Consider the following 19152-nt stretch of genomic DNA (forward strand, 5'->3'; position numbering starts at 1 on the left):
ACTGGAGAAGTGTTCAAAAGTTGCAGCACATGGTTTTGACGGGAATCAAACCACAAAAATAAGAAAGGGGTTTTTTGAATCAGGTCCTCCGGGTAGGATATAATTAGCGCTCAAAAATGGCTTCTTTTTTATTACGAACCAGAAACAAATAATCCAAAATGTTGGAAGTGTTCAAAGAGAAAAAAATATGTTACATTACAATAATCAAAAAAAGAAAGTAATCATGTTTTAAATTTGGCCCTCTGGGCCGGATATAACAAATCTACAGTAGTTTTTGTTTCAAAAATATAATTTAATATTTGAAAAGTGTTCGAAAATTGCAGAACATGGTTTTCCTGACGCTAATCAAACCAGAAAAATAAGTAAGGGGTTTTTGAACCAGGTCCTCCGGGCAGGATATAATTAGCGCTCAAAAATGGCTTCTTTTTTATTACGAACCAAAAGCAAATAATCCAAAATGTTGGAAGTGTACAAAGAGAAAAAATATGTTATATTACAATAATCAAATAAGAACGTATTCATGTTATTAAATTTGGTCCTCCGGGTGGGATATAACAATTCTACAATTGTTTTTGTTTCAAAAATATAATTTAAAATTGAAAAAATGTTAAAAAGCATCAATACATGTTTTCCTGATAGAAGCTCACTTGAACATAATAGAAGTTCATGAATTAGGTCCTCCGGATAGGATATAGGATTATTGTTTTGAATTTTTTTTTTGCTAGAAACCAGACTAAATAACTCAAAACATTAGAAAAATGTTCAAAGATCACTAAATAGGTTTTATTTCAATAATTAAACGTAATCATATTCAGAATTTAGTCCTCCGGGCGGGATATAATATGTACAAATAGGCTTTTCTTTTCCAAATGTATATTTTATTACTAGAAACGTGTTCAAAAGTTTCAATACATGTTTTTCCGGACAGTAATTAGACTAGAATTCAGAATTTAGAAGGAGTTCAGGAATTAATAGTAATTAATCCTCCAGGTAGGATATGATTATTGTTTTGAAAATGGCCGATTTTTTCCAAACCGAACTAAATAACTCAAAACTTTTAAATAGTATTCAAAGATTACAAAACGAGTTTTATTAAAACAATCCAATGAGAACAAAATCATAATAATTCCGGCCCGGATATCATCATTCTACAAATAGCTTTTTCTTGTTCCACACAAAATAACTTAAAATCAGAATGAAAATATGTCTGTAAATTTGGTCCTCCGGGCCGGATATAATAAACGTTGTAAAAATTACCTTTTCTCATCAGAAGAGCTGAAAAATGATCAAAAAGCACCGTTGAAAGCGTAAAAATTATTATTATTATTATTTTGATTGATTATCCTTAGCCTATAAGTGTCCCGATCCTGCAATTAGAAAAAAGCGGATGCACATGTAAACGAACTCTCTGGGAGAAAGGGAACACCAATTTTAAAGGTAATTTTCCTAAAAACCCCTTCCGTACGGCTAATTGACAAATTAGTGAACAATGGGATCGTTTATCACGTAAAAACCGCTCCCACGATCGCAATCCTAGACACGTCACAAGAGATAAAACTATGATTGCACTATTACTAAATTTTCTCTTAGTTTTTGGACATTGCCACTCGGTTCGTTCAACTGCAATTATCAACTGGAAGAATCATCATTAGGGACGTGGCGATTAAGCTTTTGAGGGGAGGATTTTCAAGCTGCCTGTCTTGATCGCTCGGGATAATAAACCTTCTGTTTAAAAAAGATTCTTTCCATATTCCATTCGGATTGAGGTTTAAAAAAAGTGATGAATGAATTGTCCGGCCGGTAGGACCAGATAAACACGTAAAACCTTTATTTTCAATTACATATTACATACCTTGGTGTCTTTTAAAAGCTTGTTTATATGTAAATAGGATGAAATGTTAGACAGATAAAATTTACAAAATTGACAGCGACCTGGTGGTATGAACTCACGCTTACACATACGGCACGAAGGAATGTGTTAATCTTAGGAATTTTCTTAAAATCCAATCGTCCTTCAGGTAATTGAAAACAAAATGGACACCAAATTCAATGAGCTTTTTCAAGAAAAAAGTTTTTGAGAACGGGTCACATACACGGTTTGTTATTCGGCCCGGAGGACCAGATAAATGCGTCTTAATTCATGCTCAAACATAATTCAAGACGGACTTAGAATATCCATTTCTAAGGGCTTTTCGTAAAATCCATTCGGCCTTAGGGTAAATCAAAACAAAAAGGACACCAAATTAAATGAGCTTTTTCCAGAAAAACGTTTTTGAGAACGGGTCACAACACGGTTGTTATCCGGCCCGGAGGACCAGATAAATGCGTCTTAATTCATGCTGAAGATGGATTTAGAATATACATTTCTAAGGGTTTTTCGTAAAATCCATTCGTCCTTCCGGTAAATGAAACAAGAAGGACACCATATTCAATGAGATTTTTCAAGAAAAACGTTTTCAGAACGGGTAACACACGGTTTGTATATTTCATTTCATTTTTTTTTTTTTTCGCGGGTGTTCAATGGTGCCAGACCGTAAAAGAGGAGTAAATAATGTACTTTGAACAATACAATGAGGACTGAACATATAGATTAAGCATGCAATTGAAGGTAATATTTGAAAATGTTTATTTCAGATAACTCCCTGCCGATTTTTCATGCAGATCACAAGTTTCAGTTATGCTCGAATGATCCATTTTTCGCAATGACTGTCAAATAGGTGTCTTTGGAATGTTCGTTTATATGTTTGCAGGACGAACTGTTAGACAGACAAAACTTGCACAATTGGCCGTGACCGGGTCGTCTGAACTTAGACATAAACAGCTTATACATAAACGGGGAAGGACGTGTGCATATACTTTCCATATTTCCATTAAATTCATTCGCCCTTTCAGTAAATAAAAAAATGGAAGAATATTTGTAAGTGGTTTTGTATTTGTTACATCACCTCTGTGCACATTTTTGTTGCAAAATACATATCCCATTATGTTTGAATTAACCTGCCCGGAGGACCAGATAAACGCGTAAAACCCTTGTTTTTTTTTTAAACGCTCGACCTAGTTTCTTTAAAAAGAAGAGCCGATTTTTTCGTCTCCTTTTCCAGGATGCACCTTCGGACGCATTATGCCGTAATATCTCGATAAGGCAAAAAAAAAAATTAAGGCGGAGGAGAGGGAGTGGGTGAATTACAACTTTCCCTTCCCGTGACCATCGCAGCCAGAACTATGCCGACAGCGTGATGATTACCTACCACAACTGGTACATAAAATTTAATGGGTTCCTCCATCTTGAAGGACGAGTTCCTTGCACTACCATTTTACACGTGAAATTGTTTCCCCCGCCAAACTGACTTTTAAAAAGTCCACAGGAACTATCGATGATGTCACTCCTTGATGATCTTCAGCTATTACAGCCCACCTGGGAATGAGATGTGTCAAAAAAACTAAAAATTACATTAAAAAAAGAATAAACAGGTCATTATAGTTAAAATTTAATGATAGGCATAGCAGATGACATAGGTCTTGCTACCTCCAGACGAGTTTCCCTTCTGGGTCGTTAGCGAAGATGAGGTAGATTTATCAAAACCACAAACTACTGTTTAAAAAAAAATGGCCGTTATACAAGCCAATTTGTCATTTGAGCCATTGGACTCGTAAAACCCTTTAATTACCTAAAACCGTATTTTTTTTGCTTAAGTAAAACCTCAATGTTTAATTAAAGTTTGGCATGTATGGTCCAGGCGATGAAATTCGCCACTGTGACCTCTCATTCCTCATTTAAATAAATAGCAGTCAGAAAATGTTTAATGATCGGCTGACCGGGAATCCGTTTTATAATAAAAGAAACTGTTTGCAATTTTGAAAATGGTGAGAATCTGGGTCAAAACTTCAACCGTCTTTAACTCGCTGACGATATTTTTTTTTTTTTAGTACCAAACGGGATTCCGTTAATTAGGTCATAATCTTTTATTAATTTCTTAATACTTTTCTTGATAACTTTTGAAATAATATCTTCCAATTAATTAATCTTTGTGTGAGGTAAGGGTTGAGATGAAAAAGTCAGTGTCACGAGCGGGATTCGAATCCAGGACCTTCGGCTAAATACGCGCTGCTCTACCACTTGAGCTATCGTGACTTCGAGCTTCAAGTTGTAGAGGAGCGGCGTATTTAATCGAAGGTCGTGGGTTCGAATCCCGCTCGTGACACTGAGTTTTTTATCTTAACCAAAACCTTAATTAATTGAAAAGAATTTATTTGGTCAAGCGGACCAAGAATTCTAATAAAATTATTAATTTAGCTCATTCACTTGGTCAATATCCATCTACTTTTAAAAAATCCCTAGTAATACCATTATTTAAATCAGGTTGAAAACAAGAGGTTAATAAATATAGGCCTATCTCATTAACTTTACCAATGTCTAAAATTCTAGAAAAAAAACAATTAAAAATAAATTGTTCAACTTCTTTTTTGAAAATAGAACAATTTCTCCAAAACAGTATGATTTCTTTCCGGGCATATCCACTGAACAGGCTTTGTTCGATGTTACGAATTTGATTTCACAAGAAATTAATAAAAGTAATTAATTACGTTATTGGATTGTTTCTGGAAATTAAAAAGGCTTTCGACTCTGTAGACTATAAGTTGATGAATACTCCCCTTAAACTCCTTGAATCACATTTATAAGACAGAACTATAGCCACAAAGGTTCGAACAGTTTATAGTTCTTCTTCACGCGTTGAATCGGCAGTAGCACGAGGTACAGTCTTAAGCCCAATATTGTTTTTTTTATATATTAAGTTTTTTTTAAATTAAATTCTCTTGAAATATATTTAGTTATGCAGATATTACATGTATCATTTTCTCAGGTGATAATTTAATTAATTTAACTAAAACTATAAATAATGGTATGAAAATGATTAATTTTTTGTTAAAATCAAACTTTCTAATTTTAAAAACAAAAAATGTAATGTATTACACTTTTCATTGAAAACGATAATAAATACTGATATTTCACAATTTGCTTTTCATACGTGTGATGATAATGATGAGTGTTCTTGCTTTCCTGTCACTTTTGCTTTACAATGCTAAATACCTTGGTGTGACATTGGACTCAAATTTGAGATTTAATAACATATTGATTCTTTGGTCTCCCGTCTGAGAAAGCTCTTTACTTAAGACTCTTAAAGGCTATATATTTTTCTCTTTCAAATTTCAAAATCCAAAATAGCTTATGGTATTGTTTCCTAGGGGGAGCTTACTAATAAATGTTAAACTATAAAACTATAAAAACATAAACTCACTTGATAAAATTATTTTACGCAAACCGTATATATAATACGCATTTTTTTTACAGTGAATTTAAAGTGATGAATCTGTACCANTTATGGTATATTTAATTATTTGGAGATCGTGAGATGCGGTCTGGTGTGACGTAGGTTTTAGAAAAACATTTCTTTATCGTGCCAACGTTTCGATCTTTATGGAGATCATCTTCAGGACTCAAAGTGTTTGTTTTCCGTGTAGATGTGTCATTCTTGTGTATCGTGTTGAGAGTGCCAGTGAGATATTGATGTTTTATGTTTATATACGTTGGATTATGAAGGGGTGGTGAAGGAAGACGGAATAGAAAGACATTTTTATATGAGGAGTCGCCTTCTTTGAGGTGAAAGGAGCCGACAATGGGAAAAAATTAAACCATTTTAATTTTAATTAACCCTGCGTTTAACTTTCTTCTTTTTTCTTTTAAATTTCAAATTAAACCTTTTTACCTTGCAAATTATCCCTTTTTTAACTTCAAATTAACCCTTTCTTTAAAGCATTGAAAAAACATATGAAATGATAAGCATGTAAAATTCTTCAAATTAGCGTTTTCGTAATTTCAAATTTACCTTATTTAATTGAAATTAATCCTTTTCATTTAAAAAGTTCGGAAATAGTATATATTGTAAGCATAAGTAGATTTCGGACGTATTTGTTGAAATTGTGATTTCAATACATTTATAACGTTTTTAATATAATGTTTTGTTTTTTGTATAAAGTTTAGGTTTTTTTAACACTAATATTAATTTTTTCACCTCCTGTCAATGGTAGTCCTAAATGTCTAAAAGTAAAAACGTGTTTAACAATATAGTAAATTCTGCCAGGATGGAAATTTACAAAAAACGGACTGACGGCCACATACGCCAAATACGTTTATGGCAAATGGTATCTGATCTCACAAACATAAAAAGATACTCTACGGCCATGTTAACGTCAAGAGGCCAGATAAACGAATAAATCAAAAGAAATACACAGACTGTGATTATTACTAAAATCTTAAACATAGTTTATTTCAAGATAGCTATTTTCCGTCAAGATAACTCTTTTTAAATTCAAATTAACCTTGTTTAAACTTGTTTAATGAATTTCCTTTTTAATTTCAAAATTTCCTGACATATTAGGAGGCCAGATTGACAATTGAATGAAAAAAGTACGTATATCGTCCATGTTTTTTTGTTTTATAAATCCATGTAGTTTATAAACAGTTCAGCGGTTTATGGTGTGTGGTTGTCTAAAAAAAGCGACTAGACGCGGATCAGAGGCCAGTTTTCAACCGGATCGCCTCCGGTCCTTCGATTTGTAACGTAAGGAGCCCGGTAGTTTTTCAACCGATTCATGAAGGAAAAAACTCTCCTTAGTAAAAATTGTGCCTTCTGGTAAATTGGAAGGGGCCAATTATTTCCCCATTCGGGCGCCCTCCCTTAAACGCTCTCGGACCGTCTGCACCCTTTGATTACACGCCTAATTGATTTTGGATAGGATAAAATATACCTTTTATTATCTTTAAAGCTAGCGGTTGTGACATGTCTATACATATATATAGTACTGTTAGAAATTCAATGTGTCCTAATAAAATTTGGTGGGATTTTTGACTCTGCCTATGGATGACATCTATAGATTGTCTCTTTTGCATTTAAACCTAGAGTATTTAAGCATAAACAAAAATATACAATCAGTGTATTTTAGACTGAAATTTAGTTTAGAGGGCGAATGAAATGAAATATACGTACTCATATACAGGGTGTCCCGTGTACACACTTCAGATTATCCGACATGTCTAATTTGACTAAAAAGTCCCTATATTATCCAAGATTCAGGTTACTTCAACCCAATACTTGATTACATAAAATTCAATGGGTCTTATAAAATGTTAATCCTACTGTAAATTTGATTACCCAAATAGAAAGAGCATTGAAAATCCTATCATTCATTCAATCATTTATTTTTTTATTGCTACCTTAAACGAAAATACAAGTAAGTGGTGGAAATTTGGAAAAATTTAATTTTTAGAAACTTTTTGTTTTTTCTTTGTTCAATTTTCTACCATTGTTTTTTTTTTAATTTGATTAATTTCATTATTTTGTTAACAGAAATTTCAAAATCCTTATGACTAATTTTCTGACCAGTTTATAAACGAAAAAAATAACATTTTTAGCAATTTAACCATTTTTACATTGGTTACAAAAAACTTAATTACATGTACAACGCTGTTTTCGTCAAATTAACCCTTTTTAGCTTCAAATTATCATGTTTTTATTTCAAATTAAACTTTTTTACCTTCAAATTAACCAATTATAATTTCAAATTAACCTTTCCATATGAAATTAATTCTAATTGTAATTAACTGTCATATGGTCTTCTAAAAGGCCAATTATTTTATATTTAAAAACAAATGTAATCCGTAAATGTACAGGAATTTCCCTTCATGCTTATATTTCACACAATCACAAGTTTGCTAAATGTTTTAAAGAAACGCAAAAGCGTAAATTTAAATTAAAAAGGGATAATTAAAAAAGATTAATTTCAAATTGAAAAGGTCTAATTGGAAATTTAAAAAAAGTTAATTTTGAGTTCAAAAGGATTCGTTTGAAATTAAATAGATTAACTTGAAGTTAAAAAATGTTAATTTGAAATTAAAAAACGCCAATTTGTAATTAAAAAGAAATTCGATCGAGGCATTTGATTAATAAAAGTGTAAATTTGAAATTAAAATTTACTCTTAATTTACATAAAAGGTTAATTTGGAGGGGTTAATTAGAAGTAACAAAAACGATAATTTGACAAAAGATTAATTTGATGTTAAAAAGTGATAATTTGAAGAAAAGACTAATAGGAAAACGTCAATTTGAAATTAAAAGGGGTTAATTTGAATTAAAAAAACGCTAATTTGAAAAATGCCCATTTGAAGTAAAAAACAAAACAAAAAACGCTACTTTAAAAAAATGTTAATTTAAAATTAAAAAGCGTTAATTTGAAGTAAAAAACCGCTAATTAAAAAAGGGCCCATTTGAAGTTAAAAAGTGTTCATTTCAAGTAAAACTCCAATTTGAAAAAAGGTTAATTAAAAAAATATTCATTTAGAGTTACAGCAGCGTTAATTTGAAGTAAAAAAAAACAAAAAAAAATGCTAATTTGAAAAATTGTTAATTTGAAGTAAAAAAAACGCTAATTTGAAGTTAAAAAGGGTTAATTTGAAGCAATAATAAAATAAGCTAATTTGAAAAAGTCAATTTAAAGTTAAAAATGGTTAATTTTAAGTAAAAAAACGCTAATTTGAAAATAGGCTAATTAAATAATATATACATTTGGAATTACAATTAATTAATTAATTAGTTAATTTGCAGTAAAAAACCAAACAAAGCATTTTGAAAAATTGTTAATTTAAAGAGGGTTAATATGAAGGAAAAAACACAAACACTAATTTGAAGTTAAAAAGGGTTAATTTGAAGTAATAATAAAAAACTAAATTGAAAAAAAGTCAATTTAAAGTTAAAAAAGGTTAATTTGATGTTAAAAAAGGCTAATTTGAAAAAAGGTTATTTGAAGTTAAAAAGAGATAATTTGAAATTAAAATAATTAAAAAGAACAAATTTCGAGGATTAAAGAAAAGGGTTAAAGTAAGCGCTATGCTTACATTTCATACCATCTCATAAGTTATTTTAATACTTAAAAGAAATCGTTAATTTGAAGTGAAAAAAGTGTAACTTGAAGGTAATAGTGGTTAAGTTTAAGTGAAAAAAGGCTACTTTGAAAAAATGGTTAATTTGAAGTTATAAAGAGGTAATTTGAAAAAAAAATTAAGTTAAAAAAGGTTAATTTGAATTTAAAAAAAGGATAATTAAAATTTAAAAAAGTTAATTTGAAGTTAAAAATGGCTTATTTGAAATTAAAAATAGTTAATTGGATGAATTTGATGCAAAATTAATTAATTTGAAGTTAAAAAGGACTAATTTGAAATTAAAAAAAGGTTAGTTTTAAAACTGAAAAGGGCTAATTAAAAAAACAGTAGTTTGAGGTTAAAAAGGTTTCTTTTGAGGTAAAAAAGCTATACAAACGGCCAAAAAGAAAAGACATTGACAGTAAATAAAAAATTACTTGTTTCGGTCCCAAAATGCAATATTTTATTCGTGAAATGTTTGTTCTGTTGTTTTTTCCTCCGACAAATCTAAGATTTGAAGATGTGGGAGAGTGGATGCTGGCTGGGAAGGCTCTATGTTGTTCTATTCTCGTTGGTCCAAACATGCTTTTAGAATCTTTCACTCTCTCTCTTTCTCTCTCTTTTTGCTGAACAGAGAATAATGTTCTTCTTGAAATGAAGATTTTTTCTTATTGGAGTAAGCGCGTGAGCGGCCCGTGAGGCTTGACCGAAGCCGTGTCCCGAAGTTTATAAACTTAAATAATAGTCGAACCCCCCCCGCGTTTTAATTGTGCCGAGAAAGATATTCGCTCTTGTATCGCTCATAACTCTCAGAAGGCGAGCAGTGTCTAACGGAATCGCGGCACGCAATTTTTCACCAGTGGTTTTAATTAAAAATGCCGAGCCTAAAAAGGCTCGTTCGAGCTTTTGAACGGCTTTTCCCGCGAGTCCAAATTACGGTATATGGCCGATATCGCGATCGGCCGAAATGGAAGGCGCGAAGAGGAGCCGTCTCGTGTATTGAATTATAATCAGCGTACCTACGATGAGATCTATCTGTCCTTTTAAATCAAAGGTTCAGAAATGCCCGATTTGTATTCGATGCCGGATGCCGAACGGTTGCCTATCCTAATCGCCGATACGTGACGGGCCGGGCGAGACAACACGGATCCAAAAAGCGATAAATAACTCCTTGTTTTACAAAACGGCCACCGATCACGGGCCCCTTTTCGAAGACGTACGAGTGGAGGCCCAGAAGGATTAAACCATTAAGAGAAGACCCTGGGCAGGAGGCCGGGCTAAGGAAAATAAAAGAAACCGGTACCCGGGATACAAAAAAAAGATGAAAAGAAAAAAGGAGTGAAATGAGAAGAAGAAAAAAAAGGTAGGAAAGATGCGGCCAGGTAGCGACTATCTTCACCGTCCTGCTCCGGACCCACGGCCGATCCTGGAATAACCTACATTTATCGAGAGGATCTTCAAAGAAGCCGCTCGATTTTCAATTTGCCCTTTCGAAGAAACTACTTCAAATTCTATTAGACTATGAATTTTCAACGGATCATGATCGGGTGATAATTTATCTAAAAACCGGGTGATAAATATAAAATATCCTCGACTTTAATGGCTGTTTCCTTTCCGATCCTCGACAGTCATTTTCATTTGGATGTTGAAAATCAAACTGATTTTTTGTCTTCAATTTTTCAAATATTTATTGTTCCAAATCTGTCTCACAATTGTACTCTAGATATTTCACTTTTCAGGTTCTTAACAACCTTTCACGACTTTATTCCATAAAGTTTCATAAAATTATAATTTTTCTTGATTTCACCAAAGAGCATTGAAAATCCTATGAGATTCATTGTTTCAAGATTCATTGTAACCTTAAACAAACAGTATACAAATTCACTTTATGCAAAAATGTACATTTTCGTGTTCTTCAAGGTCTAATCTAAAGTTTAAGTAAGATTTTCATGGTTCTGTGAATACTGAAAGATATGGAGCTTACAGAAAGTTGCCCCTACTAATAAGCTGTAAATATGACCTTTTTACGTCAAATTAACCCTTTTTAAATTCAAAATTAACCCTTCTTAACTGTAAATTAACAATTTTTAATTTCAAATTAACCTTTTTTAATTTAAAAAGTAACTCTTCTTAACTGTAACTTAACAATTTTTAATTTCAAATTAAACCTTTTTAATTGCAAAATTAACTCTTTTAACCTGAAAATTAGCCCTATTTAATTTAAAATTAACCCTTTATTTAAAGCATTAAAAAAACCGAGGAGATGGTACGAAATGTAAACATGGGTATTACTTCAAAATATTCCCCTTTAATTTCACATTAACCCTATTTAATTTCAAAATTAACTCTTTGTACCTGTAAATTAACCATATTTAATTTCAAATAGACCCTTTTTTTAAATCATTAAAAAACCGAGTAGATGGTATATGAAATGTAAACATGAAGCTTACTTCAAATTAATCCTCTTTCATTTCAAATTAACCCTATTTAATTTCAACCCTATCTTTAAAGCAGCAGAAATAACTTCTATTGCAAAAATAAGGAAGGAAATATAATTAAATTTAAAAAAAACTCAGTAGTACAAAATTGAACACAAGTAGAAAAAAATATATAAACATTAATTTTCAAAACTTTCACCTGGTGTTTTGTTTGTTAAGGGTTATAATAAAATAAGTAAATAAATGAATCATAGAGTATCAAATGCTCTCTCCGTTGGATTAATCATATTTAAAGTACTATTCATATTTCATGAATTAGCGGGAACTTTATGGAACCAAGTTGTGAAATATTTGAATAACCTGAAAAGTTAAATATCTCGAATACAATTGAGAATCCAAGTTTGGATATTAGGGACAATTTAGCCAAATTATTATGTAGGATAGCCTCCTGAAGTCTGTCCATTCATAGGTCGCCCTAAATACTCCAAGAGTAACGTACCTCTAAGATAATAAAACAGAACATTTGAGATTCGGGTAAGCGATGTCCGAATTATCCGGCCCGGAGGACCAGATAAACGCGTAAAACCTTTATTTTCAATGGATTGGCCTTGGTGTCTCTAAAAGGATCTTTTTATTTGTACATGTTAAGATAAAACTTGCAAGAATTGGACTTTGAATAAGTGGTCTGAACTAACTCTCAATGAAATGTCCGTCCCGAAGGACCAGATAAACGCTTAAAACCTTTGTTTTCAATGGCTTGATCTTAGTGTCTATAATAGGATCGTTTGTATATATGCAGGACGAAATGTTAAGACAAAACTTTTAAGAATTTGAATTTGGACAAAAGTGGTCTGAACTAAGCTCAACGAACTGTCCGGCCCGGAAGACCAAATAAACGCGTAAAAGCCTTCAATTTTCAATGACTTGACCTCGGTGTTTGTAAAAGGATCGTTTGTATGGATGTAGGGCGAAATGATAAGAGAAAACTTGCAAGAATTTGAACATGGGCATAAGTGGTTTGAACTAAGCTCAACGAACTGTCCGACCCGGAGGACCAAATAAACGCGTAAAACCTTTAATTTTCAATGGCTTGATCTCAGTGTCTGTAATCGGATCGTTTATACGTATGCAGGACGAATGTTAAGAGCAAGAATTTGAACCTGGGCATAAGTGGTCTGAATTAACTCTCAATGAATTGTCCGGCCCGGAGTACCAGATAAACGCTTAAAACCTTTGTTTTCAATGGCTTGGCCTTGGTGTCTCTAAAAGGATCTTTGTATTTAGACGTAATGTTAAGATAAAACTTGCAAGGATTTAAACCTGGACGTAAGTGGTCTGAACTAACTCTCAAACAGCCAAGAAGGGATTAGAAATATTCTTTAACTCCATTCGTCCTACTGTAAATCAAACAAAAAGACACCATATTCAATGAGCTTTTAAAGTAAAGCGGTTTATGATGGCTGTTACAGTGAATTTATTTAAATAGTTTTGTTTTTCTGTTTCAATTATCCAAAGGTTTTTATCGCTTTGTGTCTAGACGTCGAGACGACACCGAGAACAGCTTTAAGTAATTAAAACGCAGTAACCGGCACAATAAAAGGCGGTGTAATGGCTCCCCGACCTGTAAACCGTCCGGCCTCTCATGCCTGGAACAAGGGGCCCTTAATGTTCCAGGATTATTATTTGTCGCTCGGCACAAAGGCGGAAAGGTCAATTTCCAAGAAGCCACCCTCTGAGGCCGTGTAGGGTGAAGGGAAAAAACATCGCCACGCCTCAAATAAGCCCGTGGGCTACCTGTTCCAGGTAGTCGCCCGTGGCCACGCATCTTCCTTATCCGACGAGCCATCTCGAGAAAACGCCTACGTGCGAATCCGACGATTTGTACATTTATGTTAATCTAATTGTACGGGGATCGAGATCCGGATTTACGGCCGACTCGGAGATTTAGGCCGTTTACGGCCCGTCCCAGTTCCAAATCCCTCTACAAACAGTTGGAGTATAGCTACTCTTCTCTGCTTAAGAATTCACCTCTGGCCATAAAAACATGATCTAATACGAAAACATTAAACGATGGTGAAGAAAAACACACCATAGACAATAAGAAACAAACCCATAAAGAAAGATACATCCAGAAAACAATTATTTATCACTGACTTCACAGATCTTTGATGCCAGCTGGGCGATAAAGATTAAATAAACAATCAAGAAAAGGACGCGTTTGTCAAAACAAGCAAGACCACATGGACCCGAATCAAAGTATAAAAACGGCCCCAACAACTTCATGTATGACGCCAGAAAATATGGCGTAATTATTACATTTGTGATTTATTATTTTGTTATAATTCATGACGTATTTTGTTTTAACTGTACCTTCATGAAATATGTGTTATAATTGTGCCGCCATCAATACATTTATGACGGTTTTTTTAATTTATAACGGCTGTCAGTACATTTTTGACGTTATGTGCAATAATTATGATGCCACCAATACATTTATGACGCCATCAGTCCACATATGACGCATTTGTCATAATTATTCAGAAATGGTCACAATTATGGTGACCAGAACGCATCTCACGATTTCTGAATAATTGTCGATTAACGGTCACTAATCACCACACATTTGTTATAATTGTGACACCGTCAATCCATATGTGACGTGTTTGTTATAACTGTGACGCCATCAACACGTTTATGACGAATTTTTATACATGCAGCGCTACCAGAACATTTTTGACCTATGCACTATAATTTGATGCCACCAACACATTTATGACGAATTTTTACATGATTGCAACTCCTATCAATACATTTCTGATTAATGTGTTATAATCATGACGCCATCAGTATATGGGTGATGTATTTGTCATAATTGTGACGCTTTCAGTTCATCTATGACGCATTTGTTATAACTGGGGCGCCATCAATACATTTATGAGGAATTTTTATATACTTGCAACTCCTATCAGTACATTTCTGACTAATGTGCTATAATCATGTCACCATAAGTACATAGATGATGCATTTGTTATAATTGTAACGCCATCAGTCCATACACGACGCATTTGATATAATTATGCCACCGTCTATACATGTGTGATGTATTTGTTACAATCGTGACGCCATATATGACGCATTTGTTACAATTGTGACGCCATGTATGACGCATTTGTTACAATTGTGACGCCATATATGACGCATTTGTTACAATTGTGACGTCATTTGTTCAAATATCACTATTTCTAACTATTATGACGCCTTTAGTCCATATATGACGTATTTGTTATAATTGTGACGACATCAGTACGTTTATGACGAATTTTTATATACTTGGAGCGTCATCAGAACATTTTTGACGTATGTACTATAACTGTGACGCCATTAGTCCAAATATGACTTATTTGTTACTATTATGACGCCATTAGTCCATATATGATGTATTTGTTATAATTGTGATGCCATCAATACATTAATGAAGAATTGTTATGTAAAATACTAAATTCAGTTCATCTTTGACCGATGTGCTATAATTATGCCATCTGAACATTGAAGATGCATTTGTTGTAATTGTGACGCCATCAATACATTAATCGCGAATGTTTATGTAACTGCAACGCTGACAATATATTTCTGACGTGTGGCATAATTATGACGCCATTAGTACATTTGTGACGTTTTTCTCACAGTTGTGACGTCAATTTATGCGATTTTTGCTCAGAGGATCGCTTGAATATTGTACTTTGCAGCGTTTTTGTTTTAACCATGCGTTCACGGCGAGACCAGCGGACCGGGATCGAGGTTTAAAAAAACAGATATACAACCCGATGTTTTCGCTTCGTATTTAATAAATTCCGTCAGTTTTTAGCAGAAAAACAGCCATCTCTAACAACCCCGACATTTTATGGTATCGCCTATTTTATGAATGTGAACTAATATTCAATGTATAAGAATATTTTCGAAGAACATTTTCTACATTGAAAGTCTGAAATAGGTATTGATAGCGCACTTTATTCGTATATGAAGGCATTGGTACATTTCTGATGTCATTATTGCAATTGTGACGTCCCCAGCGGATGCCTCGGAAATTTTGGTTACCTGAATTATTTTTGGTTTTTGAGATTTCTGACTGGTCTTGTGGGGTGATAAACGGTGATAACATGGCGAAACGCGCCTGAATTAACAAAAATCAGACAGGTTAGGCACACCAGGATGGCAGGTCTAACTATCAAACAATGTTTTTGGTTCCTTAGCTCCCAATAGCGCCTAAGATGGAAAAGGTGCTGTAAGGAGATCAAACGATCTCCCGGTAGCTTATTTAATCCCGCAAGTGTGTATAGTGTTTTATAATTGTCGACATTAGTCGGGAATATCCTGGCATAGTTTTTGGAGGATAACCCAGGATCGGAAGGAAAAACGCCCCCGGTTGTATGTCGAAAGGCGAGAGGGACCAGGAAAACCGAGGAAGGCGCTCCCATTCACGATGCCACTTAATCCTTAATCCATAATCCCCAGGTTGTTTGATTATTCAGGCACCTGCGGCATGGAGGAAGACCCACGAGGACAGGTTTTCAGTGACCTGCTAGCCGCGAGAGGGAGAGAAGAAGAAGGGAGTCCAACCTCAACTCGGTTTTTACCTGGTTCTCTCAAAACGGATTTTCACTTTCTTACTCCAGTTTAAAAAATGCACGCCTTTGACCGGCCACGTGTCTGTGTCGATTCGGGGTTTTTGCACCCGATGCCGGGGCGAATGGAAATTTATAATCGCACAAACGCACCGGGACTGGTCGGAGCGCTTTCCGGCTCCCGTCCCTCCGCGGGACGTTTAAGGAAATTTAAATTTAAATTGAATTACAAAAGGTGGGACAGAAAGCTAATTCTCATCGAAGAGTGTGTCGTAAAATGTTACGACCTTTCATGAACTGTTTTTGAGGATTATCCGCCTACTTTTCCAAAACTGACCAAAAAGAAAAACGAGGAAGACAAGAAACACAAAAGGGTACGAACAGTTGAGCCTTCTTTAACTAACTAAACGAGGATGGTACAAAACAAGAGATAAAAATTGAAATGATCAGAATCGTAAAACTGAAAACAATTAAAACTCCAACTGGTACTTTTTTCTATGACCCTTTAGGAAAAAAGGAGAAGGTCCACTATAAAAATCCATTAAAACAAACACAGAAGAAAAGCATAAAACAAAAAGCAGCAGAAAATCAAAATTGTGACATCAATTCATTTTTGACGAATTTTGATAAAATTGCAACGCTTTAAGTACAATTCTGACGTACGTCTGATTATTATGACGCCATCAGTACATTCATGAAGTATTTGTTTTAATTGGAACGTCATAAGTTGAATCATGACGTATTTGTTATAATTAACATCCATCAGTTTATTCATGCAGTATTTATTTATCACAATTGTGACGCCTTTGGTAGATTTATAATTAATTATAACAAAATTTTGACGCCATTAATACATTTATGACGTATTAGTGTCGCCATAATACATTTATGAAGTATTGTGTATAAACATTGCTTATATTAGTGTTTATAAATCCCAGGCCCTGAAGATGATCTCAATAAAGATCGAAACGTTGGCACGATAAAGAAAATGTTTTTCTAAACCTACGTCACACCAGACCGCATCTCACGGTCACCACATAACCTTTATGAAGTATTTTGGTACGATTGCAACGTCATCAGTACATTTATGACGTACCTGTTTCAATTGCATCCCTATCAGTAGAATCATGACGGATTTGTTATAGTGATGGTGTATTTATTTATTACAATTGTGACGCCATCAGTAGATTTATGACATAATTGTGACCTCATCAATAGATTTATGACGTATTTGTTATAATTTTGACGCCATTAATACATTTATGACATATTTCACCATACATTTATGAAGTATTTTGATACAATTGCAACGTCATCAGTACATTTATGACGTAATTGTTTTAATTGCGGCCCCATCAGTAGAATTATGACGTTTTTGTTATAATTGCGACGTCATCAATACATTTATGATGTATTTGTTATAAATGCAAATCTATCAGTACAATTCATGACGTATTTGTTTTAATTTTCACGCCATCAGTAGAATCATGACGCATTTGTTACACTTGACACGCATCAGTACACTTGTAGAGCATTTATTTGTCATAATTGTGACGCCATTTGCAGATTTATGAGGTATTTGTTATAATTGTGGCTCCTTTCTCTTTGCGTATTCACCATGAACTGAGTAAAATTTCTGATTATGAGTTCATTTCAAAGACATTGTCGAGAAAGTCTTGATTTATGAACAATTAAGGCTTCGTCACTGAGTTCAATAAATTTGTCCTTAAATTATATTTTTGTCACGAAATCCGGCCAGTGAAAATTTGAAAAATACCGCCAAATCTGTCCATCTTGACTGTTTGTCCCGTGTGCAGACATGCGATCACATCCGATTTGGGTCCGCACGTTCTCGCGTGGTCGGCCTTGATCCGAGGCTCGTACCGGAGTTGACAAGACCACCCAGCCGACAATAGCCCGGTGAAGATGGCGTCTGTTTTTCTCTAGCTCGCCTATTGACGACTCATCTTAATAATTGACCTTGTTTTTCTGGTTTATCAATGAAACTATGGCGGGTTTTGTGCCATGTCCGTGTAGAGGACTGTACAGATGGATTTGTGAAGTTATCTTAATCACCTTGTGGCCTAATTCTGGCTTATGTTGATATTTTTTCTTCTTTCTTGTTCTTGAGTAGAATCCAAAACGTTTCGTTTGATTTTTTTGTGTTTGTCGATTTTCCTAGCTCGTCGATTTATTCATAATTGACATTTTGTATATGGTACATGTGATTTATACTTTTATGTTGATTTCCTGTATCGAAATTGTTGAACTGTTCTTATAGTGTGCGCTTTTTTCTATGTGTTTTTCAAAGTAAGCCGGTTTAGGGAGTCTGTTTTGATTCTTCTTGGTTCTTATCGAGAGGACGGCATGGCATTAGAATATTGAAAAGTGTGAAAGGTTTTGTTTTTAGAAGGGTGGAAGATTGAATGAAAAACGAGGGTGATGGTTGGCATCGCGATACTGCTTGACCAAAATTTGGTTTAAGAAGTGCATATGGTTATGGTGGTATTATATTGTTCTTGTCAAAAGCTTTACCTTGCAGCTTTTTCTCCGTTTCCCAGAACTTCTGCAGCTCGGTGAAGTACTTGTCGAGGATGAACACTTTCGATAACCCTAGGGTAGCCATATCGGCACGGCGGAGATGCTCGAGGGCAGCATCAGCTCGCCCGGGGGCCACAGCACATGACACACATCACCTCTGGAGGGTAAGAAACCTTGTTTCTGAGCTGAACACGGTTTTGATAATTGACCGCGGTACGGCCTGCGAACCCGTCTGCATCCAGTTCTACACTGAGGATGGCCCACGCATAGGTGCGACCCCTCCACGGGTACGGCGCCCCTCCTCGTACAGAAGTTACGGGTCTTAGCTCGATCCATACTCGGTCCCGGTGCCTTTTGTTGTGTCTCCTCGCGTTACCGTTTCTACCTCTTTTTATACGTTCGTATTTGCATTGTTTGCTTTTCTCGGGCTTAATACTCCGGCGTGTTGGCTGGGAGATTTTCTTACCATGGGAAACGGCTTACGTGCGAATCCACTCGGATCCGGGTTGGATTGTAAACAAAGCGAACCACGACGGATCTCACGGCTCCGGGATAATCAACTCCAGAGGAAATCAAT

At 34.4% G+C, this 19152-nt stretch overlaps 1 protein-coding gene across 3 annotated transcripts in view; it reads right to left on the minus strand.

The window, feature by feature from the left end:
• Positions 1-19152, minus strand: part of LOC106671120 (myosin-I heavy chain) — a 127236-nt gene that overhangs the window by 50348 nt on the left and 57736 nt on the right. The window contains exon 1 of one of the 3 annotated variants that reach the window (XM_024230707.1): positions 18570-18810. The exons of the other annotated variants lie outside the window; for them this stretch is intronic. Coding sequence (XP_024086475.1) covers positions 18570-18660 — 91 coding nt within the window. The 5' untranslated portion in view covers positions 18661-18810. Of the gene's footprint in view, positions 1-18569; positions 18811-19152 lie in introns of those variants that run through there. 3 annotated transcript variants of the gene reach the window in all.

This window comes from Cimex lectularius, unplaced genomic scaffold, assembly GCF_000648675.2.
Source record: "Cimex lectularius strain Harlan isolate CLEC.00 unplaced genomic scaffold, Clec_2.1 scaffold39, whole genome shotgun sequence".
In the NCBI taxonomy this organism is placed as follows: Eukaryota; Metazoa; Arthropoda; class Insecta; order Hemiptera; family Cimicidae; genus Cimex; species Cimex lectularius.